At 38.1% G+C, this 26902-nt stretch overlaps 1 protein-coding gene across 3 annotated transcripts; it reads right to left on the reverse strand.

Moving 5' to 3' along the window:
* Positions 1-875: 875 nt before the first annotated feature.
* Positions 876-26801, reverse strand: LOC126374982 (ecdysteroid-phosphate phosphatase). Of its 3 annotated transcripts, XM_050021788.1 has the most exons (14): positions 26620-26801; positions 26176-26416; positions 25263-25458; positions 24122-24211; positions 22408-22577; positions 21852-21990; positions 16747-16842; positions 14418-14594; positions 13753-13823; positions 12470-12630; positions 9709-9875; positions 9299-9437; positions 8847-8956; positions 876-2436 (listed from the first exon to the last, which is right to left on the reverse strand). In XM_050021788.1, exons 1-14 carry the CDS (start codon positions 26793-26795, stop codon positions 2192-2194), a joined length of 2178 nt encoding a protein of 725 aa, XP_049877745.1. In that variant the 5' UTR covers positions 26796-26801; the 3' UTR covers positions 876-2191. The 3 variants fall into 3 exon arrangements, with proteins under 3 accessions (XP_049877745.1, XP_049877746.1, XP_049877747.1); XM_050021789.1 differs by lacking the exon at positions 24122-24211; XM_050021790.1 differs by lacking the exons at positions 24122-24211; positions 26176-26416; positions 26620-26801 and adding an exon at positions 23995-24037 and having other exon boundaries at positions 25263-25385.
* Positions 26802-26902: the final 101 nt, after the last annotated feature.

A 26902-nucleotide genomic window follows, 5' to 3' on the forward strand; every position in this document is an offset into this window, starting at 1 on the left:
AACCTTAACTTATAGCAAATACAACTATCGTCACGGGTAATCTTCGAAGCGCAATGATTTCTGTATTATCAAACATTGGAAGTGTAATATTGAAATTGGAAGGCCTGTTAAGTCTGATATGTATTACGAGGTTACATTGACTAGAATGATAATATATTTTAAGCATCTTTGAAGAAACCAGAAAAGAAGATATTTCGTTGCCTGGTCTTTTATGATACGCGAAAGTATTTCAGCATAATTTTGTAAAATTAACCAATGAAGTCAGTTAAAAAACTAATATGAGATTAGAGAAACAGTTAATTATTAGTTGTGACTTATACAAAGTTGGAACCGGACTTATATCACGTTCCAAAACAAATCGCATTATATTTTTCTTTAATGTTTCTCTCCTTGTCTGGTTAATTCAAAAAATAACATCTGTACATTTGGTGTTATGAAGTTATTTGTTGGTCTAGACAATCTATGATTATTTGTTTAAAATTATTAAAACAAGCATATACTTACTTCAGACGACAGGAATGTATATCATAATGTTTGATTATAAAACTGGTTTCTGCATGTACTATTACAACAGGTACGTACATAGCAATATTACAATTATAGCGTTACAATTTGACTTATTGAATAGTAGTCACATTTTAAAAAACATATTTTCTAAATAATTAAAAAAGCGCGCGAAACACATAATAAGTAACTTGCACGTAAATCATGATTGAAATGTTGACTGGCTGATTTGGAGAGATGCCTTCGTCTAGATCGCATTTTTTTTAAAGTGTCGAGATCCTAGCTGAAGTCCTGTGTCGGAATTATTTGTTAAACCACTGAATACGACTTCATGAGTTTGAAATCATGTTAGGATCTTAAATTATTGACATCGCGCGTTTTTTTTTTTCAGGATATGTGTCCGGGCTTGCCCCCTATTACATGAGACAAATATAGCAGACAAGTGGGTTTATATACTACACACCTCTAGGAAGGGGCGGTAGGCCCCTTCAGGGCGTTAAGGCTATGTTATCTTGTTGTTACTTTTCAAAACATTGTTTTTCCAATGTGAAGTCGCATTAAACACCCCAAATCAGCAAGTTAACTAGCTACTAAACCAAACACGCTAATCAAAAAAGTAAAATCCATTCTTACCTAAATAGCGAAAGAAACACAATTTTATACGAAAGAGAAATAAAAAAAAACATGCATTCAGTAGAACATATCACACATCATCATCACAACCGGACTTATAGCATGGTAGAATTAAACAAGGTCATGCCAAAGAGCGAGATGATAAAATGCATAATATAAGAAGACCCGGTTGCTCAATCCTATGACAAGCCGCCATCGCCCTTTGATGACGTAAGTGTTTCCACTGTGTTACCATTATATTGGTATCTCCAACATTCCAAGGACGTAAGCTTTATTATTGAAAATTAAGTGAATTACTGACTAATGTATTTAATTACTTGTCACATACATAAAAATCATTAAAACTGTAAGAAAATCTTTTACTAAACGTTCAAAATTTCCTTGCAAAGTAAATATAAAAACATTGGTTGTGGGTAATTTTTTTACAAAATGGCAACGCAGGGTGGGATGACGTCAGTTGGACTAACTTTGAAATGTTAGCTGTCACGTTTGAGCATACCTGGTTTTCTTATACAATGATAAAATGTATCTGGTTCGTACGAAAATCGTAGTAACTGGTGGGAGATTGCCATATCCATCGAAATCACGTGGTTTTAAAGAGGTCTATTATATGGGCGATGGGCTGGTCGCCTGTCACTATGCGGATCCATACTATCTTTGTGGCTCTGCCCAATCTATTACGAAATTCATGAGTTTATGTAGTTACATACGAATATGTACAAAATAAATCTGTATTTACTTATTTCACGCATATATTTTGATCTAACGAACTTAGGAAATCAGATCAGAATTCTGCATAAGAGTCATAGAATAATACCACGTATAGAACGGTAACTTTTCGCCCACGTCATTTCGTATCGGGCGTGCACCTCACTCCCTCTGGGTCTTAAATGGCCGTAAACCGCTAAGGAGTAAGGGGGAGAGCGGATTGGCTGTCTCGCTCGCACTTGCGCAATAGGTTAGGTTTACAAATGAGATTTTTGTATGGAGTGTCCAGGGTGTGGCATAGCCACAATGCACCCTTGTTTTATTCTACTACGTCTACATTGGCCGTTTATAATTCTAGGAGAATTTTCCAGTCGAACCTTCCGGAACTGGAGTTGATAGAGGGTGGGCAGGGCGGCGACACTACCTGCCAGGGCTTGTCCTTCATGGCTCCCAGCGCGCAGTACGGCACGCGCAGCAGGTGCTTGTTGATCGTGTAAGGAGTACGATTCTTCTGCTCTTCACCGAGATTCTTCAAAGCCACAACTGTCAGGTCCAGGGTGGCTGCGTGTCCGACGAATATTATGTTGCCACCTGAAAAAAAAGTTTTATTGAAGTTATCTAACAACCAGAAGAACGTTCTATCCTACTAATTATTACGGGTGAGTTTTTTGGCCTTGACTAATGTTATAACAAGCCCAAATTCATGAGAGGGGGAAACTATTTTTTCCCACGATGACTAAGCTGCGCGTACTTGTTTGAATTCCTATAGTCAAAACCGTCAATCGTCATTTGTTTGGCAGCAAATCGTAAATGCCGACACTGTACCAAGTGTCCACCATACACATTCGGATAAGGCTCAAGTGGACCCGCAGTTTTATTTTTGTGCCCATCTTGATGTGTTCCATCAAACAGAGACAAGACGTGTCGACCAATCACAGTGAACGAGAAAGCGAGAAAGTAGACGCTCTTTGAGATTTTAGAGATTGTTGATTCCTGCACGCCTAAACTCATCTAAGAGGATGCGTATGTATTATAATATATATTTTTACTTACAGCTATGGAAGACCTTGTACCTCTAGACACATGCTATGTACATCACATTTCCCTAGCATTATTCCCTTTTCCACAGGATCCGCTCTAACCAGTAAAAACTAACATCCGCAACGTGATAAAATTTTGTCACGGTCAGTTTATCGATTTTTTTTTTTTTTTAAATCTTTATTTAAAGAGCTTAGTCACTACTGACTATGTCGCTCTGTAACAACTACATACAGAAAAAGATAGCAGGTTGAGCCTAGAACGCCGATAAATTATCGCAGTTTTAAACCCACCCTAACTAATCGATATAGTGCTTTAGCTTCCCTGGACAAAGGAAAAGCCAAAACACTGTTACATACTCCAACCTCCTTAATACTACAACATACAATTTGAGTAACATTATTCCTATGATTGTCATTCCGAATACACTCTAACATTATGTGCAGTACATCCTCCACTACCCCACATTCTGTACAGTTTGGAGATTCTGTTTTTCTCATCAGGTAGGCAAATTTATTTAATGGTAAATGCCCAGATCTTAGCCTCATAGCCATAACTAATTCGTTTCTACTCAGGCAGTTGTTGATCCAAGGAACGGCCAGCGGTTCAGGTTGTATTGTCCTATACCAAATACCTACCTCTTTAGATCTCTTATCAAAATACTCTTTCCATAGGTCTAGACATTGTCTCTTAATCTCACCTAAGCATTCAGTAAAGAAAGGTCGACATGAAATAAGCATACCATGTGAAGACGCTTGTTTTGCTAAACCATCAACTATTTCATTTCCGGTGATACCACAATGTGAAGGTACCCACTGCAGATATATTACTTTTGATTGATTTTGTAATTCTCTTATCAAATGTAAAATTGAATAGGCTATCGGTAACCCTCGAAAATTCGAGGTGCACCGAGCCAAATGATACAAAGCACCTTTCGAGTCTGAGAATATGGTAAAGCTGTCACCGGAAATAGATTTAATGTATGATAAAGCCTCTGCTATGGCTATCAGTTCAATGTGCATTATGGATAGGTTTGATGGAACAGTGAACAGCGCCTGGACGCCCAATTGAGGATCGTATATCGCTGCTCCAGCATGATCTTTTTCTTTAGAGCCATCAGTAAAAATTTGATAGGAACCCGCGTATTCACTATTGCATAAATTAGTAAATGCAGCCGTAATTTCACTAGCACTACATTGTCGTTTGGGTTTGTTGACAGTATTAATGGACACTCTCACAAACTGTGCAATATTAATGGAGTTAACCCACACATCCAGAGAAAACATCTCGAGGTTTTTGCTGACATGGATTGACATATTATCCAAAACATCTTTCACTACCACCAACAATGGTTTACGCTTTCTTCGCCATCGATTATTCTGACATAGCGTGGACATTTCTTGAATAGGAGGTATGACAGGGTTGGAATCAATGGATTTACTCTTCAAATAAAACTTACTTCCGAGATAATTCCTTCGAATATGTAATGGTGGGACTGAAAGTTCGCTTTCCATAACATGGATAGGCGTGCTTTTTATAAATCCTCCTACAATTCGCATAGCTTGATTTTGAATCAAAGTTAACTTCTGTAAATGTGTGTTACTCGCATCATCATATAAATAACTAGCATAATCCATTTTACTTCGAATAACAGCTATATAAATACGTCTCAAATGTAGAGGATGAACACCCCAGCCTGGTCCGGATAGCACCCTTAGGGAATTGAGATACTTCAGACATTTTTCTTGTGTCTCCTTTATATGTTTACCCCATCTTAGAGCGCGATCCATCCATAAACCTAGGTATTTAACATTATCGACTACTTCTAAAGGAATCTTGTTAATTTTGAGTTGAATTGAATTTCTGAATGAACCTTTTTTAAACACACATATTTTACTCTTTGTTGGTGACAAATCTAATCCTAAATATGCCAATAACTGTGATAATAGATTTAATGCGGATTGTAGTTTATCTACAGCACGACCTATCTGTTTATCTGTTATGTACAAGGCGAAATCATCGGCATATTGCATAATCATAACATTATTAATTTGTTTACATATGTCACTAGACACAATGTTAAACAACAAAGGGGAGAGCGGGTCACCCTGTGCCAATCCTTTACCGCAGTATCTAGTTATCCAGCTATTATCAGCTTTAATATATAAGTGTCGTTCTTTCAAAAAATTCCAAATATATTTACTTAATTTCGATCCCACCCCAACTTGTTCCAAAATTGTTTTTAACGCTACCAAATCTACATTGTTATATGCATTATCTATGTCTACGAAACATCCAATTGTTATAGAATCATTCGCTAATCCTATCTGAATTTGAGTAACTAGCTGGCTAAGGTTATCCAAACAAGATTTTGATTTTCTAAATCCAAACGTTTGATTCGAAAAGATCCCTTTTTTCTCTAATAGCCATTCTATTCTTCTATTTATAATGGTGTGAAAAATCTTACAAACACATGATATTAAAGAAATAGGGCGCAGGGAAGAAATAGATTGAGGGTTTCGCCCCGGTTTAGGTACTGGCACAATCCGAATGTCTCGCCATTGAGCTGGGACAAATCCCGATTTTAAAAACTCATTATATAATTTTAAAAGAAATACTTTACCACTAGTTGGCAAATACTTGATCATGGAGTATGAAATGTCATCATAGCCGGGTGCGGAATCTTTACCTTTTATACATGCTTCAAGTTCATGGAGGGTTATTTCTGTTTCAATCATAGAATTATTGGAGACAAACTCCGGATCCGGTGCGGTTATAAAATCGGGACATAGACCATTTAAAAATAGTTCTGCCTTCTCTTTGTTAATATGGTCGTGAGAAAACGTTCGACCCTTAAACCATCCCATTTTCCTCCACATATCCTTCGGAGAGGTTTTCTCATCGATTGAGTTACAGAAACCATGCCATCCATTACTCTCTGCAATACGCATAAGGCGTTGGGCATCTCTTATTTTGTCCAACAACAGGTCATGGTTATCCGGGGTAGGGTTACGTCTAAAACGAGACAAAGCGAGTCTACGTAGAGCAACGGATCTAGATAGTTCCGCGTTCCAAAAGGGTTTCGGGGTAAACTTGTTTTCTGGTAATAGACAATATTTAATGAACGGAATAAATAAATCAGCTGCTTCATTGATAATTTTAATAAATATGTCATATGCAATTTGCATTGTTTCCGGAAACTCCACACTACTGAACGATTGTTGTAAATACGAAGTATAAGAACACCAGTCAGCTTTTTTAAAATTTCTTTTTCTTTGTCTGATTATATTGATATTAACCTTTGTACTGAGTTTAATAATTAAGTGATCGCTTCCTAATGATTCTTTCGTAACCATCCAATTTAAAACTAAAGACATGTCTGACGTTATTAAGGAAATATCTGGCGACGATTGTCGTAAAACCCCATCTACTAATTGAAATCGCGTTGGAGTGCCATCATTTAAAATAATAAAATTGTTCTCTAAAACAGACTGCAGTATTTGATCACCCCGAGAATTTGTTTTATATGACCAATTAGTGTGATGACCATTGAAATCACCCAGAATCATAGTTTTAGTATTCGCTAAAGAAAGTAATGAATCCCAGTCATTTTGCGATGTATCAATGTTACTAGGGCAATAAAAACATATTATATTGTTAATTTGTTGACAGTTATAGATTTTAACAAAAATTATTTCAAAGTGAGCATTATTGTGAGTAACTTGAATATGTTCCGATTTAATAGATTTATGAATTAAAAGTACGACGCCCCCATACGATGAGTCTCTGTCCTGTCTATATACTACATAATTTCTAATCTTTAATGTATAGTCTGATTCGAGCCACGTTTCCGTTATAGCTGCAATATGAATCTTTTCTTGAATCAACAACTGCTTGAAAGAAGCCAGTTTGCTTCTTATACTACGCGCATTCCATTGGTATATATTTATATTGGCTATTTTTTGGGCGTAACTATCCATTAAGAAGTGAACAGATTTTTTTTATAACTCCCACATCCAATATTCCTCCACAAATATATGCCAGAACCCAGTCTTTAACCATAACAAATATTAATTTAATTTTAGATAGCAAATTCAAATTATTAATAAATATAATGTCTTTAATCTTTTCTATTAATTGTCTAAATGATATTAACTTCTTTTCTTCTGTTTCATTCTGTGTATTGATCCTAATATCCGTATCTAAATCTCCCTCTGATATATTCTCTTCCCTCTCCGGTAAGTTGTATACATTCTCTGAGTTAATATTGCGTTTGATCCGATAAGTACCATCGTTCGATTTCTTAGAAACGGAAGCCGGCTTGCGCGATGTAACTTCTGCGTAGGTACTTGCATGAGGTGTAAATAACGGCGGCGATAAAACCTGTTCCGACTGTGAGTTCGTCGTGGGTGCAGCTAGTAGGCTATCAAATGCATTATTAGTAGGCACAGTAGGTACAACTGTCGGCTGGTTGTTTCCTATTGTAAACGGAGGTACATAAAAACTTAACGCTTTTTTATACGTAACCTTTCGCTCTGCCATTATGTCCCTTATCTTTTTTTCTTTAATATAGACTGGGCAAATCTTCGATAAGGCCATATGTTGTCCGCCACAATTAATACATTTAAATGTATTACTGTCACAATTCTCGTGTAATTTAGAACACTTGGGGCAAATAACTTTATTAGATGGACACAACTTTTTTATATGACCAAATCTCCAGCATTTTGCACACTGTGTTACGGGGAATAAGTAGTTCTCCACTTTAATCCGAAGATCGCACAAGTAAATAACAGGTGGAAGATTTGGACCCTTAAAACCGATTCGCACCGACTCGCTGGGTACCCAGCCATCTACACTTCTCCGATTAAGCCGCTTGATGGATACTATCTCCACAGAACTTTGTATATTGTTTTGTAATTCTTCTTCCGATAGCTCTATATCTATATCTTTTATTGTACCGAACGATACTCCTACTTCCCAAGTTTTTTGAATTTTCCATCCTTTCTCTTTAAATGCCTCACACTCTATAAATTTATCTGCACACTGCTCCGATCGAAAATTGATATGTATTTTGTAAGGATTTATAAATTTAATCCTCATGATTCCGGAAATATTGTTGCTCTTCATTAATTTAGCTAGTGCGAATTGTTTTGGAAATTTCTCCCCACACGTAACACTTAGTTGTATGTCCTCCAGTTGTCTTTTCTTCATCTTCCTCCCTCCGACTTGGTGCCACTCCTCCTCATTTTCAGCCTCCTCCTCCTTTCCTCGCTTATGAGGTTTAGCCTCCATTTGAATGATATCCCGCGAACCCTGATCCACCACATATATCACATCGCCATTAGATAACACTATGTCACCCATACACTCATCACTCTCAAGAGGTTCATGCGAAATTACGTCATCCGCCATCGCGCATAAAGATCATATTCCAACGAGATTTAGAAAGAGAAAATAGGCACAATCAAATACAGTCGATTAGCAAATAAAAGCGTAGTACACACGTTCACTCCTAACGAGGTATGTGACCGTACTGGGTCAGTTTATCGATTCTGACTATATAATTATGTCGTTTTGTCGATTGGTGCTAATATGTGAACCCAAATAATTCACGTCGTTCTGTCAAAATATGTACAAAATCACGTGGCAAGCATGTTTGCAAAGAAACAAATTTACCGATTTCGACAAAATTTATTGAATTATCGATAATTTTAACAAGATGCGTATGTTAGCCCTGCTGAAGATTTCAAAGTGAGAGGCAAGTGGTCTACCAACTGAGCTACCACGGCTCTCACACACACATGCTATATAAGTTATTGTATTTTTTTCATACGAAAATAAAGCCTTTTTTATTTTACATAACATAGCATCACGCCTATATCCCCGAGGGGGCAGAGAGAGGCGTATAATATACATCGAGTGTGTTAGTTGTTTTTTTATATTATTTATTATATCATTACCATCAGCCTCAGTGTCCTGCACAGCGGAGTGCATCACCTTCTCGCTCCTCTCGTAGAACTCCTCGAGCGTCTCAGACGTGGTGATGTCCAGATCAATATACGGTTTGTACCTACAAAACCATACCACAGATTAACATATGTTTTACACATTGTTTTAAGTTTACGCGATTCTTATGTGTTTTAATTATGTTTTACAGCCTAAATAGGATAGTTTCCAACTAGTCAAATCAGTTACTTTTATGAAAAAGCAACCTGTGACGTTATAGAAAAACGTGATAAAACGTCGAACTTATTATAACATTTTTCATTATTAAATTTCATAAATACGTTAAGTAGAAAAAAATGGTTTTTGTCACCTTTAGATCTGTTTATATTTAGTAATCAGAATTTCATAATTTATCTTTGGCATAGGAAACTACCCAAGCACCATGTAAAGAAGAAAGTAGACTCACTCGAGATCGACGTTCAGGCCGGCCTTGTGCAGCTCGAGCGGCGTCATGAACGGAGAGATACCCTTGGACATGTGCCACAGCTTGTACTCGAACAACCCCGGCTCCACCTTCACTTTCACTGACGGGCCGGCTTGCAAACCTGTGAAATGAAATGTATGGGTGAATATCAAAATGTGCCAAGTTTGGTGGCGAACTTTCATATTATTTTTTCGTGAAAAATTGGGTTCGTAGTGCAGCGGGGCGAAGAGTGTCCGTTCTATAAGTATTATTAATTTTTATTATATGGTAACGACAGTAAAAAAGGTACTAACGATCGTTTTTTTCTGACGTGACTTATTACTACTCGGCCGGAAACACGATCGATCATCAAACATAGAATCTACATGAGATGACAGTGACAAACAAGGTACCTTCAAGGAACTCGTGCGCAGTCTCGACGCAGCGCAGCGCGGAGGAGGCGTACACGTGCGACACATTGACGCCCGCCAGCCGCAGTCCCTCACCCACCAGGTACGCTTGCAGCCGCCCCACGCGCGTCAGCGGCGTATCCTTGATGTACGAGTCTATGCCGCCCACCCTGGTACATAAAATAGAATTACGCCCGTATCATGCCTGAGAGGCCTTTGCCCTGCAGTGGGAGGGTCGAGCAGGCGCCATAGTCCCCCATAGCTCCAGTATCCCGGTCCACTAACCCCCAACCCAATAGCCCAGTTCCCTTTGTTCCCATAATCTGCACGTAAATAGTCCTACACGAACCGGGGATTGTCTTTGGGTGCACTCCCATAGTGCATACAGGGATAATCGCCGGTTGGTGTCACACCACATTTAGATTAAACTGTCTTAAGGGGCCTCTACGTGTTGGCTTCGGCCCCACGCACGCCTTCCAAAAGTCCGGGCCTCCATAGGCCCGAGATATGAAAAAGACATACAATAATAATAATAATCATGCCTGAAGAAGTATAACCTCGTAAGACCGAGATTTCCACACACAATCGTCGCCACAATAGGCTGCCTATTGTACTAATTCTATTTCTCTTTTGTTTTGTATTTTGTTTTTTCCTGTTTGTGCAATAAAGTATTTGTTATGTTATGTTATGTTAGTCAAACGTTATTTGACTTTTGGGTTTGGATTTTAAAAGGACATTTGGTATTACGACTATATAACATACAGAGCGATAGTGACTTCGTAACGAAAAGGGATGATTATGAGTTGATATCAAGTGGAATTTTCCGTCGCAAAATTCATGTCTTTTTTTAAATTATTTTCAATTCTATACTTTTGGAACATTCCACCGCGTGTAAGTGCGCAATGTGACAAATGTAAAATAGTAATATTGCTGTTTAGATAATCATGCTAGTTTCCAACTAGTCAAATCAGTTACTTTTTACTAAACGTCAAAACACGAAATGACTATGGAATTTGTATGATAAAGCACACTGTGACGTCATAGAGAAACGTGATAAAATGTGTTGACGTTTATCTTTATTAAAGTTTATAAATAAGTTAAATATAAAAACGACAATGTTTTTCATTAGTTTTAGATCTGTCTTTATTTAGTGACCTAAATTTCATAATTTATCTTGAACCTTGTACACGACCCAATTGCTTTTACCGCCCCGGGGACTCCACAAACAAGTTCACGTACTTAGATCACACGCTGATTCAAAGAAAATAGATAAACCTTATCAATTTTTTGCAAGGTGAATGACTTGACATACGGATAACACTCGAGTATCTCGTCGTCTGTCAGGTTAAGATTTGAACAGTACGTAGGGCCAGTAGGTTCTGCACGGTAACCGCTATAATATATAATTATATCGAGGCCTTCGACCAATAGCCGTTTGATGTCCATCTACGTAGATTGCATTCGTATCGTTTATTGGTCGAAGCGCTCAATATAATGCGCGCCGCGTTTTGTTTTTTAATTTATTGTTGAATTGGTAAGTGCAATTTTATTTGTTACAATTTTAACCCGCCAAACTCTTACGTTTTTGTCATGCAGACCCGGCTGAGGGATTTAATAAGTTCACATTTGACGTTTCCTTAACGACATAGCTATAAAGTTAAATTTTCCATGCTGGCTCCCGTTTATTATGACTCTGATGTTGTCAAATGTAATCTACTGAATTGGCCCTAATTCATATCCTTATAAATACCATTGTTATTCCTCATCACTCGGTCAGTGTAATAATTTGATTGAAAGATTGAAACACGTTGGGCAAAAGTTTTTTTTTTTTTAAATCAGGAGTTTACTATTATACGCTCAGACAAATCTTATCGAATAAAGTGTAATTAAATTTTAATTTAAAAAAATACATACACCTAGAAGCAAAATACAATAACCGCGATTTTATGCCGAAAAATTACCTACTAAAAAGCTCATACACAACAGTACTGGTTGAAAATCCTGATATTATAATATTATCATTTTATCTTATTTAAATATACGATACAGGTGCAGTTGTAGAAGTGTAATGACACAAGATAAAAAGTTTGAACATCTTATCAGCCAGAGACACGTCAGGCAGTAACTTACAATAACTTTAAATGTTTATAAAGCTTCTAAAACAACATTGCTATAGTAAGTGCGACAATTATTTTGCATACTGTGTATAAGAGAAAAGCGTTACGATAATATTATGCGAAAAGAACAGTTTGAGAAAGGGATATCTGCTATGAAACGTAGAAAGGAGCATTCTTGTTGTTCAGCATGTGTGTGTGAATCTACCCACATTGGCAAATCATCCAAATTCCAAATTTAAATAGAAGAACATTAATGGCTTCCGTGGTCCAGCGGTTGCGCGTTAGGCTCCCGATCCGGAGATTCCGGGTTCGAGTCCCGGTGGGGAAATATCACAAAAAATTACTTTGTGATCCCTAGTTTGGTTAGGTCATTACATGCTGATCGCCTGATTGTCCGAAAGTAACATCCGTGCTACGGAAGGCACGTTAAGTCGTTGGTTCCGGTTACTATTTACTGATGTAAGTAAGTAGTCGTTACATGAGCCATGTCAGGGGCCTTTGGCGGCTCAATAGTAACCCTGACACCAGGATTGATTAGGTTGGTAATACACCTCTCAACCCACACGGGAGAAGAAGAAGATTGGACTAAACTTCTTCCTGATAAACGCCGTTAAAATGTAGTTATATCATGTAAAAACTTGACATACCTTTCGCCGAGCGTCAGCGGCATATTGAGATCTTTCCGGATGTAAGTCCCGTTTGCATCGAAACAATATGGCGCCCACTGTCCATATGTCAGATCTACCCTCTCTCCGTGGCGCATGGCGAATATCCAACGCCTGGATGCGGCGCCGTTGGACTTTGTCGACTGTAATGTAATATTATAGCTGGTAATGTACTCATATGTATATAGTCACAACCCGAAAAGATTCTTTATTCTACACACATTAGTAAAATTAAGGCCAAAAAATTGGTACCTACAAAACGCGAATTTGAAGAGACTACTGAACTAAAACCTATTTATTGGTTTTACGTGTCAAAATTTATGGACAAATTAGATATTATTTGATGGATGACAAATATGGCATTTGTTAAAATATGGGCAGCTCTGTTTCCGTAAGTTGTTAGAAGAGATTCTTTGCAACGCAAAAGAAAATTGACCTTAAGGTGGCGAACCTTCTCATTCCCCGACTGAATATTGAATGTAAATTAAAAAGATAGGTAATTGTCCAACTGTCCTTATCTATACGACGAAATATAAAATGTATTTAGGCTGGTAGGTAAGCAGATACACAACTAGGTAGACAGCTTAGCAAACTTTGAATGAACTCAAACATTAATTGTTCTAATTAGGAACTCATGCCCATTTTAAGCATATGACATCAACATACATATACTACATAACTCTCACTCATGGAACATTTTTGTAGTGCAACTAGCATACATACAGGTTGTTAGTGACATCGTAACGAAAACTTTGATATCAAGTGGAATTTTCCATCGTAAAAGTATAGCATGTTCAGCTGCTTCTCTTCCCGGGCATGTCGTAAAAACCGACAGAGGGATTGCGTCCTCTAACATGATGGACTAATGTTATGGGCGATAGGCTGATCCCTTATCACCATAAGGTTCATCATATCCATCTTTGGACTTCGTATCAACAGTGGCTGCAAGTTGTCTTTGATTACTTGTGGCTCTGCCCACCCCATTAGGGATTACGGGCGTGAGTTTATGTATGTATGTATGTAAAAGTATAGAATTGAAAATATTAAAAAACAAACTAAAAAAAAACATGAATTTTGCTACGGAAAATTCCACTTGATATCAACTCAGAATCATGGTCTGAATCATCCCTCAAAGTTTTCGTTACGATATCACTAACACCCTGAATAGGTCTGTTTAGGTACAAAAAGTTATAGAGAACTTCAAATAACTATTGATGGCACCTGTATTGAGCAAAAAAAAGTGAATTGATAAAAAATATATTTACATTTTTGGCCGATTTGGTGTCACTGTCCCCGTTTGAGTGATGTGTGTTTGATTGCCAGTCGATACTGGTGCCTGGAAATAATGTGAGTAAAATGCTGTAGAGAGAGAGAGAGAGAAAACGTTTCAATATTCTGTTGCGTTTTTCCTGAGTGAGACACAATACACATTAAGGCACTTTAGGAACAAGAACGGAACTGACGAAGTGTTATACACAATACGTTGGAATACGACACAGAATTTTAGTAATCAAGTGGAGAAACTTATAATTATTTTTTTTAATAATCTAATAAAACTGTCATTAATATTTTCAACCACTAATGTATAATAGTGCTGATTCCAGAACACACCATGTATACCTGTCTTACTAGTCGACAGGCATAAAAATATGGAACCCACGTCAACAAACACACCTCAAAAAGAAATTTAAACCCTTTCAAGATTTTACATTCGCCAATAACCCGTCATTATTAAGTTAACAGCACACGTCAAACGAGTTGCATATCGGCGAGATGCCTATTTGATGCGCCCGGGTTTATTTTATCATTAAAAACTGTCAATCATCCGTCCGTTTCCTTTTCGGTGGCCGGTATAACTTTAAATAAAATTAGAAAGATTCTGCAGGAGGCAGGGCCATTATGTTGTTTTCAACAATGAAATTTCACTCACCATGTGTAACGTCCATAATGCTCGCCTTCTTTTCTGTCCTCACTGTGTTCCAGTACTTCTCCCATTCCTTGTAGGATTCCTCAGACTTCTCGTGGCCCAGCTCGGCTGCGTCTTCGTGCGGATAGCTCGCCATCTCGCCGTCCGTGTTAGAGTCCGACTCCGACTTACAATCCGCCCCTACGATACAACCCAAAGTCAAAACCATCATAAAAATCGCCACACGTTCAAAGGACATCGTAACTTCTAATTTAGGAAGCGAATGCCACCACATATATATGATCGGACTATAAATATCGCAATATTAAATAAATAGACAGAACAAATATTTACCGAATAGATATCGGGCAATACTTTCCATTTAAGTATATTGAATATTATTATTCTACAGTGAGAAAAAAATGATAGATAACTCGTCTCGTCGTTTCTGTGTGCTCAGTGTGACTAGTCCGAATAAGTTAAAAGCAGATGTTATATTGTCTAAAAGGCACAATACGCTATAGATAAAAACTTATCAGAGAATAAGCCTCTCACTCTCAGTCATGCATGATTTGGCATGACTCATCACAAACTCTGTATATGTTTTTTTGTGAATTCCAGCTTAAGTCAGAGCTTTAACCAAAGCAATATCGTTTAAAACGCTTAACGTTGTACGTATTTTAAAATAACAATATCGTAATTTTCAGCTACCGAAAAATAAAAGTACCGTTATTTTAAACGATACCCAAATTATAAAATAAAGGTTATAAAAAGGTTTTGGAACTGGGAATGTCGTACGTTAGGTTAGAGAACTGGCAACGTCGCGGTCGTGTCGCTTGGAATCGTTTTTTCGGTACCGAAAACGATTTCGGTTAGGTACAAATAGAGATACCGTTGACGTTAGATTATACCGGTACCATAACCACAATCCTTACTTTTTATGGTTTTACCTTTAAGTCAAGTTGGTACCGCAATTTTATACCGGTAGCGTAATTTATACCTTAACCGCTTTCAAGTCCTGCTTCAAATATCCTCACTCGAATGTCTTAGCGACAATCGACCTTTTAGGTCTTAATTTTGAAGAAATGAATTTCTATTATTTGATAATACCTTTCATGTCATTAGAATAAAACATTACGATAGCGACCTCAAATTAAAATCTAAGATATACAAAACATGTTTTTACGCTTTTATTTTGTAAGGACTCTAAGAACAATTTGCTCGCGTTGCTCTCAGTCGTGCATCTCCGGGCTACATCCGCCCAATCTGCACCAACTCAGAATTATGTTCACACATTCGCTCTTTCCACACTAAACACCTCTTTTGCGGCACTCACCAACACACTCAACACACAAACTCACAAACACACACGCACACGCAAGTGGCTTTCATTTTATTATACTTAATGTTAATTTGCATGCTATAATCCATTACAATATAAATCATTATATCCATATTCCCAAATAAACAGAATGTATCTAGTTGGGAATATGTTTGCAAATCTAGTAACATAGTGAGATATTATGCCTTGTCACGTTACATACGGGAATACGTATTGGTAGCCTGTCGCGCTTCTGCTTCCGCAATACAGGTTAGATCCTAGTGCGAATGGGGGTCGTGGTCGGCCGTCCGATGGTATGCCTGTAGTACTACCGTGAACATGTTGTATCTTATTATTGTACTTCTACTATAGTGTTACAACGCAAATAAAGAATTTTTACTTTTTTACTTTAATTATATTTTTAATTATCAACCAGAGGTATTAACGCTTTTTTACCATTTATATTTATAATAATTTAAATCAATTAAGAGTCTTCTAATTAATGTGTAGACATATAACATCAAAAACTTTATTACACACAGGAAATACAAGATACAAAAACAAAACAGAAATCAAGATTATAATAAGCGACGGTAATATTTATTTACCTTGAAATGTTAATATCTAAACATCCAAGTCTAAGAGTGGTTGCGACCCCCGCGCCGGTTTATACCTGGTTCAGCACATCCCGCTGGCCATCCAACGCAGCAATGCGGCCAGCGTGATGGGTACATTTGAGCCGGGTATGCTCCGAGGTGGGCTATTTGACTAACTTTAAGTGTAATTAATATCTAGTTTTTAAGCAATGACATGTGTTTTTTGTAACACTTATTTATTTATGACAATAAATTGCCACTCAGTCTAAGAGTTAAATTATAACGGCTAAGAGTTCAAAGAAAGCAATTGGCTCTTAAAAAAAATTAGAAAAACTTAAGAGTTGACGACTTCATTATTTAAAAGGGATGAAGGTAACAAGATGACACGGCATAATACAGGATTAAAGTAGAGTGAGGCATATCAGCGTTGACTCACCGTTGTTATTCCCAAGAGATATGGCACGGTGTAGCGTCCACGCGTCGGATTCTGCCGTGCGACAGGTGTACACTGCCGGCAGGTACCCGCTCACACCTGACGACACAACAAACTTATACACACCACTGAAGCGGTTTTAGACTAACCACTCCATTCAACCCGATGCGTGAAGGCCACGGGCTCTATCGGAAAAATCGACACTATTAAAATCGCTCGACATCGTGGTTGCCATGGTTATAATAATAATAATATAATAATATAAACAGCCAGCCTATATACGTCCCACTGCTGGGCACAGGCCTCCCCTCAATCAACCGGAGGGGGTATGGAGCATACTCCACCACGCTGCTCCACTGCGGGTTGGTGGAGGTGTTTTTACGGCTAATAGCCGGGTTATAAACGGTTTACGGCTAATAAACGGCTTAACGTGTCCTCCGAAGCACGGAATCATCTTACTTTTTCGGACAATCAGGTGATTCAAGCATGAAAAGTCCTTACCAAACAAAGGACTGTCTCACAAAGTGATTTCGACAATGTCCCCATCGGGAATCGAACCCGGACCTCCAGATCGTGAGCCTAACGCTCTAACCATTAGACCACGGAAGCTGTTTGCACTAATTTGCTATAACACTACACGATTCCGATCGCTGAGCCCGTGACCTTGACGAATCGAGCACGATGCATTGGACAGTATAATAACCACTTAAAAACAAATGCAACTAATAACAATTTCGAGGAACTTTCGTTCGAGACTTACTCCCGCCATGTATGACCACCTCAATACCAAAATAGGCTAATTTCCAACTAGTCAATCAATTACTTTTTACTAAACGTCAAAACACGAAATGACTATGGAATTTGCATGAAAAAGCACACTGTGACGTAATAGAGAAACGTGATAAAATGACATGATGTGACTAATTACTACGTTTTTATTGAATAAAATTCATAAATAAGTTAAATAGTTAAAAGATAAGTCTTCATTTAGTAATTAGAATTTCATAATATAAATTATGGAAACCTAATATACGACCCAATTATTACATTGCAAAAGTTTATTCTTCAAGCCAAGGCGTTTGATCTAGTTAGTAAATATATTTTCCTGTTTAAAAAATATCGTGGCTAATTCCCACGGTACGTTAATTAGTTCGCATTTCTATGGTCTATAGTCATAGGAAGCAATAGATGATTATAGCAACTTGGCTCTATCTATATATTCACAGAGTGTTTATTCATTCATTCACATATTCACAATTATCATATTAAAAAAATCATAAACAGCCTGTGTACGTCCCACTGCTGGGCACATGCCTCCCCTCAATCAACCGGAGGGGGTATGGAGCACCTCCACCACGCTGCTCCATTGCGGGTCGGTGGTGTTTTTTTTTCGGCTAAAGCCGGGACCAACGGATTACCTTGCCCACCGAAGCACGGAATCATCTTACTTTTTCGGATCAATGTCTTTACCAAATAAAGGGCAGTCTCATAGAATGATTTCGGCAATGTCCGCATAGGGAATCGAACCCGGACATCCACATCGGAGCCGAACGACTTAACCACTTGACCACGGACTATTCATCATATCATAATATGTGCCTAACGTGATGGACTTATTACCTATAGCGATGGACTGGTACCTACTATGTTACTTTCATCATAGTTCATCTTGGGATATCAGGTGCCAGAGAATATCTTCAAACAACTGGCGGTTCTATCGTGTCTATGAATTATAAATAAATATGATTTATAAAATAACCATTACCGCGCCCAATAACTACATGATGTAAACAATGGCGAATAAATTCGACAACCGATAACGATAAGGATTGTTGACATAACATACCTATGTTATTGTTCTAAAAGTTCATAATTTTACAACATTTCTTTCAACACAATTCTATTCTCAGGCTCCCTGGCACTAACATTAAATTGAACTGAATCATATTATCTCTGTAAACAACAAAAGCTTCACTGCAGTTTATGGTTGTGAAATACCTAAACATAATACATACGTAACGTTACCAGCTAATCAGTTATAAATACACTGACCTCCATGACGCCGGTTTATACTAACCTCGAAACCCCAAGTTCACGACGCGCTGTACTGCTGCCCTCATTGTTATCAACTAATCAAACCACACTTCGTACACCGAATATCTTCAGGTTTGATAAGCCAGTTTACACCAAACACTAGCACACGTAGCAATATACACAATTACACACTATAGACCTACACATTCGCTACCTATACTCGTACCTAGCGAGATGATAATTCATGAATGATTTTGGCGCGTCTGAAAACTTTGCCCCGTGCATTCGATAGGTAATTACTAGGTACAATGTAATCAACGCTGATATTGTGAAGAAAGAACGTGTATGTTTGAATGAGCTTATCTAAAAAAAACTACACATACGATTCTAAAAATTCCTTCTATTTGGCAAGTCGTTGCGTTATAAATAGTATTATCATTTACATACATAAACTCATGTAAGTAATTTCGATTGGGGTTAGAAGAGTCGGAAATCAGAAAGCAACATTCCTCTTGTCTTTTTGGGTAAAGAAAAAGATGAACTATAAGATTATATGACAAGTCTTGCCCCCGCGGCACGGTTACCTCGACCCGCGCGGCGCGAATTATTACGTCTATCTACTTCTTCTTCTATCGTGTGGGTTGTGAGGTGGATTACCAATCCCATCAACCCTGGTTATTATTGAACCGCCTTAAGCCCCTGACATGAGTCATGTAACGACTACGTACTTACATCAGTAAGTAATAACCGGGACCAACGGCTTAACGTGCCTTCCGAAGCACGGATCATCTTTCTTATCTATCTACTGCAAATAGCATTCATACTCGATATAATTCGCGGCGACGTCGCTAATACATTTTTATTTCATGTACCTCGACTTTTTGCATCACTACTCGCATAAATAGGAAGTGATTCCTCAGTTATTTATAAACCTTCAGTAAGATTGGAATTGATTTGCAATAAAAACACGTTTGAATGACAGTCTAGGGGCAACGGCCTTGATACAATCTAACCACGAGCAGCTGTAACCTTGCCATTGTTGTGCAGAATATTACTCACAACAACAATGAGGAATCTATTATCAGCTCAAGTTCTGTTGCTAACATTTCTTTTCTTTAAATTTCGAAAGTCAGACGGAAGCTTTTTGTAAAAATATGCAGTTTTCATATTATATATAAGCAAAAAATTCTATACATAAACCCACCACTCTTTAACAATTTCTAATTTCTGACCGTACCAACCCTTTATTAGGGCAACAGAAATTAACAAAAACTTTTGACTTACTAAGATATCTCCGTCACTTCATCGGTCACTTTGCGAGACTGTCCTGTTTTTGGCTAGAACAATCACCAGACAGATGCAGGCTGAATTACCTAATTAACCGACAAAAGTAAGATAATTCCGTGCTTCGGAAGGCATTATTAAGCCGTTGGTCCCGGGCAACTAGCCCAAACGCATCTACCAATTGAGGTATAGTCCATACCCCCTTCGGTTGTTTGAGGGGAGGCCTGTGCTTAGCTGTGGGATGTACAAAGGCCGCTTGTGATGATGATTCTGAAGATCTTCTAGCATGTGGGTTGTGAGGTGGAGTACCAACCCCATCAACCCTGGAATACTCTCTGGATTCTGAAGATACTCTGATCGATGACGGATGGGACGCAATAATAGCACTAGGACGTAACAGCCTACAAACATCCCATTGCTGGGCTTAGAACTGCGTCTTGTACTAAGCTGATAAACTTGATTTGGTAAAACAATTGATATGGTTCCGTGGTAGCCCAGTTGGCAGAACGCTGAACTCTCACTGGGAGATCCCAGGTTCGAATCCCTTCCAGCACGAACCTAAACTAAAGATTTGCTAATTTGTTTTGGAATTTATGTTTGGATCATATAAGATTATCCATGCTCAGCGGTGTAGTAAAAATGGTGAGGAAACCCACGTTGCCGAGAAATAAGCTTCGGAGGTACGTGATCTAACCTGTATTGGGTTGGTTTTCTCTTCACGGGTTGGAAGGTTAGAGAGGGAGTCGAATTTTAGAGGCAGTAGATTCTGTTAAAAACCGGACTTGTCAGATCTTCAGGTTAGGTAAGCGGGAGATGACTTCAATTGGCATTCCAAATTAGAAATATATTTCTTTATCGTTGGCCTATTTTGAATATCTATTACTATTGTAACTGACCATACCAAATACCAGTCGAGCAAAGTTCGTGTTTGTCTGTAAATATCAGGAGATAACAGTGTTGTTGTGGCACATCTCGTCTGAGAGAGATTTATTGGCATAGTTGTGTTTGTTTAATCATAATATTGTTCCATAATACGAGATATGTAGGTAGGCATGTACTTCATTTATCAATATAAGGTATTAGAAGTTGCATCACGAATACGGACCATTGAATAGTTACATCAACACATGCTGGCTACACCTGTTGGATTACGCAAAAAACATAGAAGTTGTCAAACGATAACTTGCAGTTATTTTTTGGCTGGTCCCGGGGTACTAGCGCGAACACCACTACTAACCCGCACTGGAGCAGCGTGGTGGAGTATACTCCAAATCCCCTCCGGTTGATTGGGGGGTGGCCTATGCCACAGAATAATACTACGTATAGAACGGAAACTCGCCGCTGCCCACCAGCGTCTGAGCCATTATACTGAGGTTTAAATCGAACATAGTTTAGAATTGAATCGTATGGTGTCACACGTCACACACGCAGATGCGCGTGTACTATAATGTGTAGTGTCTGTGTAAAACGAGGTTGTTTGTATGAAGTGTCCGGGGTGTGCCTATGCCTAGCAGTGAGACATTTGTGCGTGAGGCTATTTGTGTTTATGTAATGATATCTAAATTGCCAGCCTTCTTTTTCTCCTTTTTTTTGGCGTGACTCAGCAAAAACTTTCCCTCAGATGGATTTCATTAATAACTTGGCCGGACTAATAGGGAGCGCTAAGGGCTCTCATCCGGTACAAAGGCCTGAGGGTGTTCAGGAAGGCGCGATCTGAGTAGATTATGTTTGAGAGCAGCATCGAGTGGGCTGATAGCGCTGAAAGGAGAAGCGATAGTATTGTTATGTACCCGTAAGCCACGAAGTGCCGTGCACCCATCCATCGGGCGAGGCGTCAAGCTCCTTCTGCTCCATGTAGATGTAGTCCCCCAATACCAGCTCCAGCTCGTCGCTCGCCTTCGCCGTATAGCTCTGCACCACCTTGTACACCTGTACAACACACCACACTTAAAGATTCACTGACGTACAGCCCTGACTCCAGGGTTGATGAGGTTGGTATTCCTCCTTACAACCCACAAAAGTAAGGTAAAATCAATTAAATTTTTCCGAATAATATAATTTCATAATTTCACGACTATATTCTCAATTGGGATAATCAGAGATACATGTATCACATAATTAAGTAGACCAATGTGATAGATGGTGAACAGTTAGACGATAGCCTTCTATAATCGCGAGCCAACTGTGTTAAATTAACACCACGTAAATCTAATAATCTAATCTGAATTCGAATAGCGTTTGAACTGATTTGAATGAATATTGTCACATAAATATATCAGGGACCCAGGAACGAACAAAAGAGCTCCTATATCCTCGAAGCCGCGCAAAAGTTAGCTATAAACCTACCTGGTGGTTAGCAAAGCGTGGGTCTCTGGAATAGAGGCGGAGCTCCCAGCCAGGGCTTTCCAGAGGACGAAGCTCCCCAACCAGCGACTGCAGAGCGTCGAAAGCGGTCACGTCGAAGTGGTACGCCAACGTTATGTGCAGCGACTTCACGTGCGGCTCCAAATTCACCGCTGAGCAACAGGGTGCTTGTTATAGTTGCAGTTATATACAAGTATTTATGACGCCACAAGTTAGGTAAGTTCATTTCAATTGAAACATATGAAAAGTAAACAAAACAGCAGAGTAAAAATAATCTAGATCGAATATAGAGTGTGCAAAAATAGAACAAAATCCTTCGAACTAAATCTGAATTGGGTAGTTTCCTAAGTCAAAGATAAATTATGAAATTTTGATTACTAAATAAAGACAGATCTAAAGGTGACACATTTTCTTTTATGTATTTCACTTATTTGTGAATTTTAATAAAGAAAAATGTAACAATAAGCGCGTCATTTCATCACGTTTTTCTATGACGTCACAGTTTGCTTTTTCATACAAATTCTATAGTAATTTCGTGTTTTGACGTTTAGTAAAAAGTAACTGATTTGACTAGTTGGAAACTACCCTATACCGCGGTGGAGGATTGTTCACATTCTAGGGCATTCATTTTTGAAATGGACTTTATGAAATAGTACAAAACACAGATCAAGACAATGAAAGGCAAGATAAGCTGATTTATCACTGCTAAATCAGGTGGGTTCTTCGCGTACTTTTTAATACTAGATACGAATTCATGTATACAGGGTGTTAGTGAAATCGTAACGAATACTAAGAGGGATGATTCAGACCATGATTCTGAGTTAATATCAAGTGGAATTTTCCGTCGCAAAATTCATGTTATTTCTTTAGTTTGATAACTACGTACACACTCTCACTCTCGGAGGAGCTCGGTGGCGCAGCGGTAAACGCGCACGGTCTGCGATTGTTGAAGTTAAGCAACTTTCGCAAAGGCCGGTCATAGGATGGGTGACCACAAAAAAAAAAAGTTTTCATTTCGAGCTCCTCCGTGCTTCGGAAAGCACGTTAAGCCGTTGGTCCCGGCTGCATTAGCAGTCGTTAATAACCATCAATTCGCACTGGGCCCGCGTGGTGGTTTAAGGCCCGATCTCCCTATCCATCCATAGGGAAGGCCCGTGCCCCAGCAGTGGGGACGTTAATGGGCTGATGATGATGAACTACACACTAACACCCTGTATGTTACGGCTAATACCCGAAGTGCGGCTACACCTAGTTAGTAGTTAGTCTTGGCTTAGTTTTACCCGAAAACAATCGGCTTGTACTAGGTTTAACCAAGAGTAAGTGGCTACCCCTAGGTGTAACGGCCCTTCGGGTATTAGCCGTAACATATACATGAATCTCATTGACATAATGCTGAAAGTGAAATCTAGAGCAAATATGACAGAAATAAATTAATAGGAAACAATGCTGCTGTAACAAAATGCAATCATTGTAAGCAGTTAGAAGCCATTTTAAAGAGAAAGTTAGGAAAAAAACCATACAAATGCAAATACATATGCAAAATAAATACATAACACATAATTTAATTACCTTTGCTACTACTGGTCATGCTCAACACCTCTATACATCTAGCCTATAAAGCAAAAGAAAATAAACAATATAATTATCCAATAACAACTATAAAAAGCAGGGAGAAATATATGGGAGCTACTCTTACATTTAATGGGTTTTTCTTGTGGCATGGCACACCAAGGAAAGCAAGTCCCCAAGGTATTCAAATGTTCATACGTATCCACCGATACGCCCACTGTGTGACATTAAAAATACATGAGGATAATTTTAGTGAAGTTACTGTCAGGGGAATATTTGTTTAATTAAACATGCTGTCTTAAGAGATTATTAATTGAAATTGTATATGGAAAGGATTTTTTAATGATATTAACTATCAAAGAATGAGTTTTATTGCTACATTATTTGCAAGTTAAATAATACTAATAATGGTCATTTAATCCCACTAGTTTTGTTGCACAGTACTGTCAATAGAACCATGGTATAAGAAGACCAGGTATGCTCAATCCTATGACAAGCCGCCATTGCTTGCCCATTGATGACGTAAGTGTTACCTTTCAATTGGTATCTCCAACATATCAAGGATGTACATTTTATTATTGCAAATTAAATTAATTACTGATTAACTACTTTTATTTGTCACATGTGTATATACATACATATAAAAATCATTACAACTGTATGTAAAATCTTTGACTAAAAGTACAAAATTTCCTTGCAAAGTAAATTAAAAACCTTGAATTGGATTGGGTAATTTATTTTTTATGAAATGGCAACACAGGGTCGGATGACGTCAGCTGGGACCTTGAAATGCTAACTGTCAGTTTAGAGCATACCTGGTCTTCTTATACCATGAATAGAACTACCTACTAAGAACTTTTTACCACTAATTTGTGACAGTAATAGAAAATTACGTGTAGGATTTTTTTACTAACCAGTGTAAGAAAGGGCCAGTGTTGATTTGATTTGCCACTCTAAATATATAAAAGGAGACCAATACATTAAACTATATTACATTGTTTTATTTTTCATCAATACAATTCATTAACAATTGATTGCATCAATTTTATTTATTAACAATAGTTCAAACTCATTATATTAGATAGCCAGTTATTATTCAGAAAAAAAATATTATTTTTTACTACTAAGGCATGTTATATTATGTAAAGCATTGTTCATTCTTTAGTAAAATCAAAATTGGTCTATTTTAAGAATGTCTCTTCCTTCGTGAAGAATGGTCTATGGAGTGGGGAGTACTACATTATAAAATATTTTTTAAGCCAACTTACAGGCAGAAGAGACTTGCTTCACATATTGAACAGCAATCTTCTTCAGGTAGTCAGCATGTGGTTCGGACACAAACAGCCCCATGAAGTTGTGAGACACATAGTGCTCCAGTTTGAGCGGGCATGCTGGGGGGTCCCCCACACTCTCTACTACATGTTTCACAGCTTTTGCTATCTGCAGTGATGTTTCATCTGGTGCCTGGTGGAATATTTTTTTTAAATATAGCTTTATGTTTATTGCATTTTTTATAAATGCAAAATGATTGTATTACCAATTACCTATGTACCTACATTTAATTTAGTTTTATATCCCTCAGTTTCCATAATTATCTATTTTAATATATTTAAAAAATAATTAAAATGTTAATGTATTTTTTTTATTTAAGAACTTGTTTAGGTAAAAAAGTAATTTAAAATAGTGTTTTTTAGAAACTAAATTTTATAAAAATGTTAGCTTGATTGACTGTGAGGGACTTCCCAGGCTATGTTCCTCAAAAACAATATACCTAGATCTTCAATTACGTACATACATACGTAAACAGCCTATATACGTCCCACTGCTGGGCACAGGCCTCCCCTCAATCAACCGGAGGGGGTATGGAGCATACTCCACCACGCTGCTCCAATGCGGGTTGGTGGAGGTGTTTTTTACGGCTAATAGCCAGGACCAACGGCTTATCGTGCCCTCCGAAGCACGGAATCATCTTACTTTTACGGACAATCAGGTGATTCAAGCCTGAAAAGTCCTTACCAAACAAAGGACAGTCTCACAAAGTGATTTCAACAATGTCCCCATCGGGAATCGAACCCGGACCTCCAGATCGTGAGCCTTACGCTCTAACCACTTCAATTATTATATTTTAAATCTTGAAGTTATTACACAGGAAAGAATCAATAATGCTTAGAATCAACAAACCTTAAAGAATGAAACCAGGGTGATGTGTGGTGGGAAATTATGTGCGCCATTCCAGCCACATGTAGTTTTAGACTTGTCCCAGAATTCTAGCAATTGAGCCAGCAAGGGACCTGTAGGGCTGGCATAGAGGATGTACTCTCGCGGCTCGTCAGCATCAATGTAGGCGTCGTTGACGTGCGTCATCAGCCAGTCGGACGCCAACTGGACGCTGCGGTTGCCTGTGGCTGCCAAAGCTTTCAAACTGAAACATTACGACCACAGCATGTAGGCGTATACCCGGCATTTCGTCTGATGACAGCAAATTAAACTTTCTACTTGCTATGTAAGGGACAAGTACGAAATTGAAAAAGTATATTTTTTATATCCATATTAAAGATGGAGATGCACAGAATACAACAATAAACCAAAGTGTTTTGGTTCAAATAGTTTAAATATTATACTTACGCCCGTTGTTTCGGGAAGCCCATTTGGAGGAGAATACGCAGTGGAGTAGCATCTTGTTTGGAAGCTTTGCTGTTGTTAGAAGAAACTTTCCTCGGAGGAGGATTTGCCATCCTTGGAAACTGATTTAACAAAGACCGACGCCAAATACGATGCAACAAACAATTCATCAAAAACATGCAGAAAAAACTTTGATAGAATATTTCCCGGGAATGTGACGCTGTACTCTCACTAGAAAGAAATAAAATACGAAACAAAATAAAGAAGTAACGTTATCTTTCTCTTT

The sequence above is a fragment of the Pectinophora gossypiella genome, chromosome 18, assembly GCF_024362695.1.
Source record: "Pectinophora gossypiella chromosome 18, ilPecGoss1.1, whole genome shotgun sequence".
Taxonomy (NCBI): domain Eukaryota; kingdom Metazoa; phylum Arthropoda; class Insecta; order Lepidoptera; family Gelechiidae; genus Pectinophora; species Pectinophora gossypiella.

Coding starts and splice junctions, on each gene's coding strand:
- LOC126374982 (XM_050021788.1), bottom strand. CDS start 26,795: ATGTTTTTGATGAATTGTTTGTTGCATCGTATTTGGCGTCGGTCTTTG. Junction 25,459..26,175: donor CCCTGGTTTCATTCTTTAAG/GTTTGTTGATTC, acceptor ATATTCCACCAG/GCACCAGATGAAACATCACT. Junction 12,631..13,752: donor ACACCAAATCGGCCAAAAAT/GTAAATATATTT, acceptor ATTACATTACAG/TCGACAAAGTCCAACGGCGC.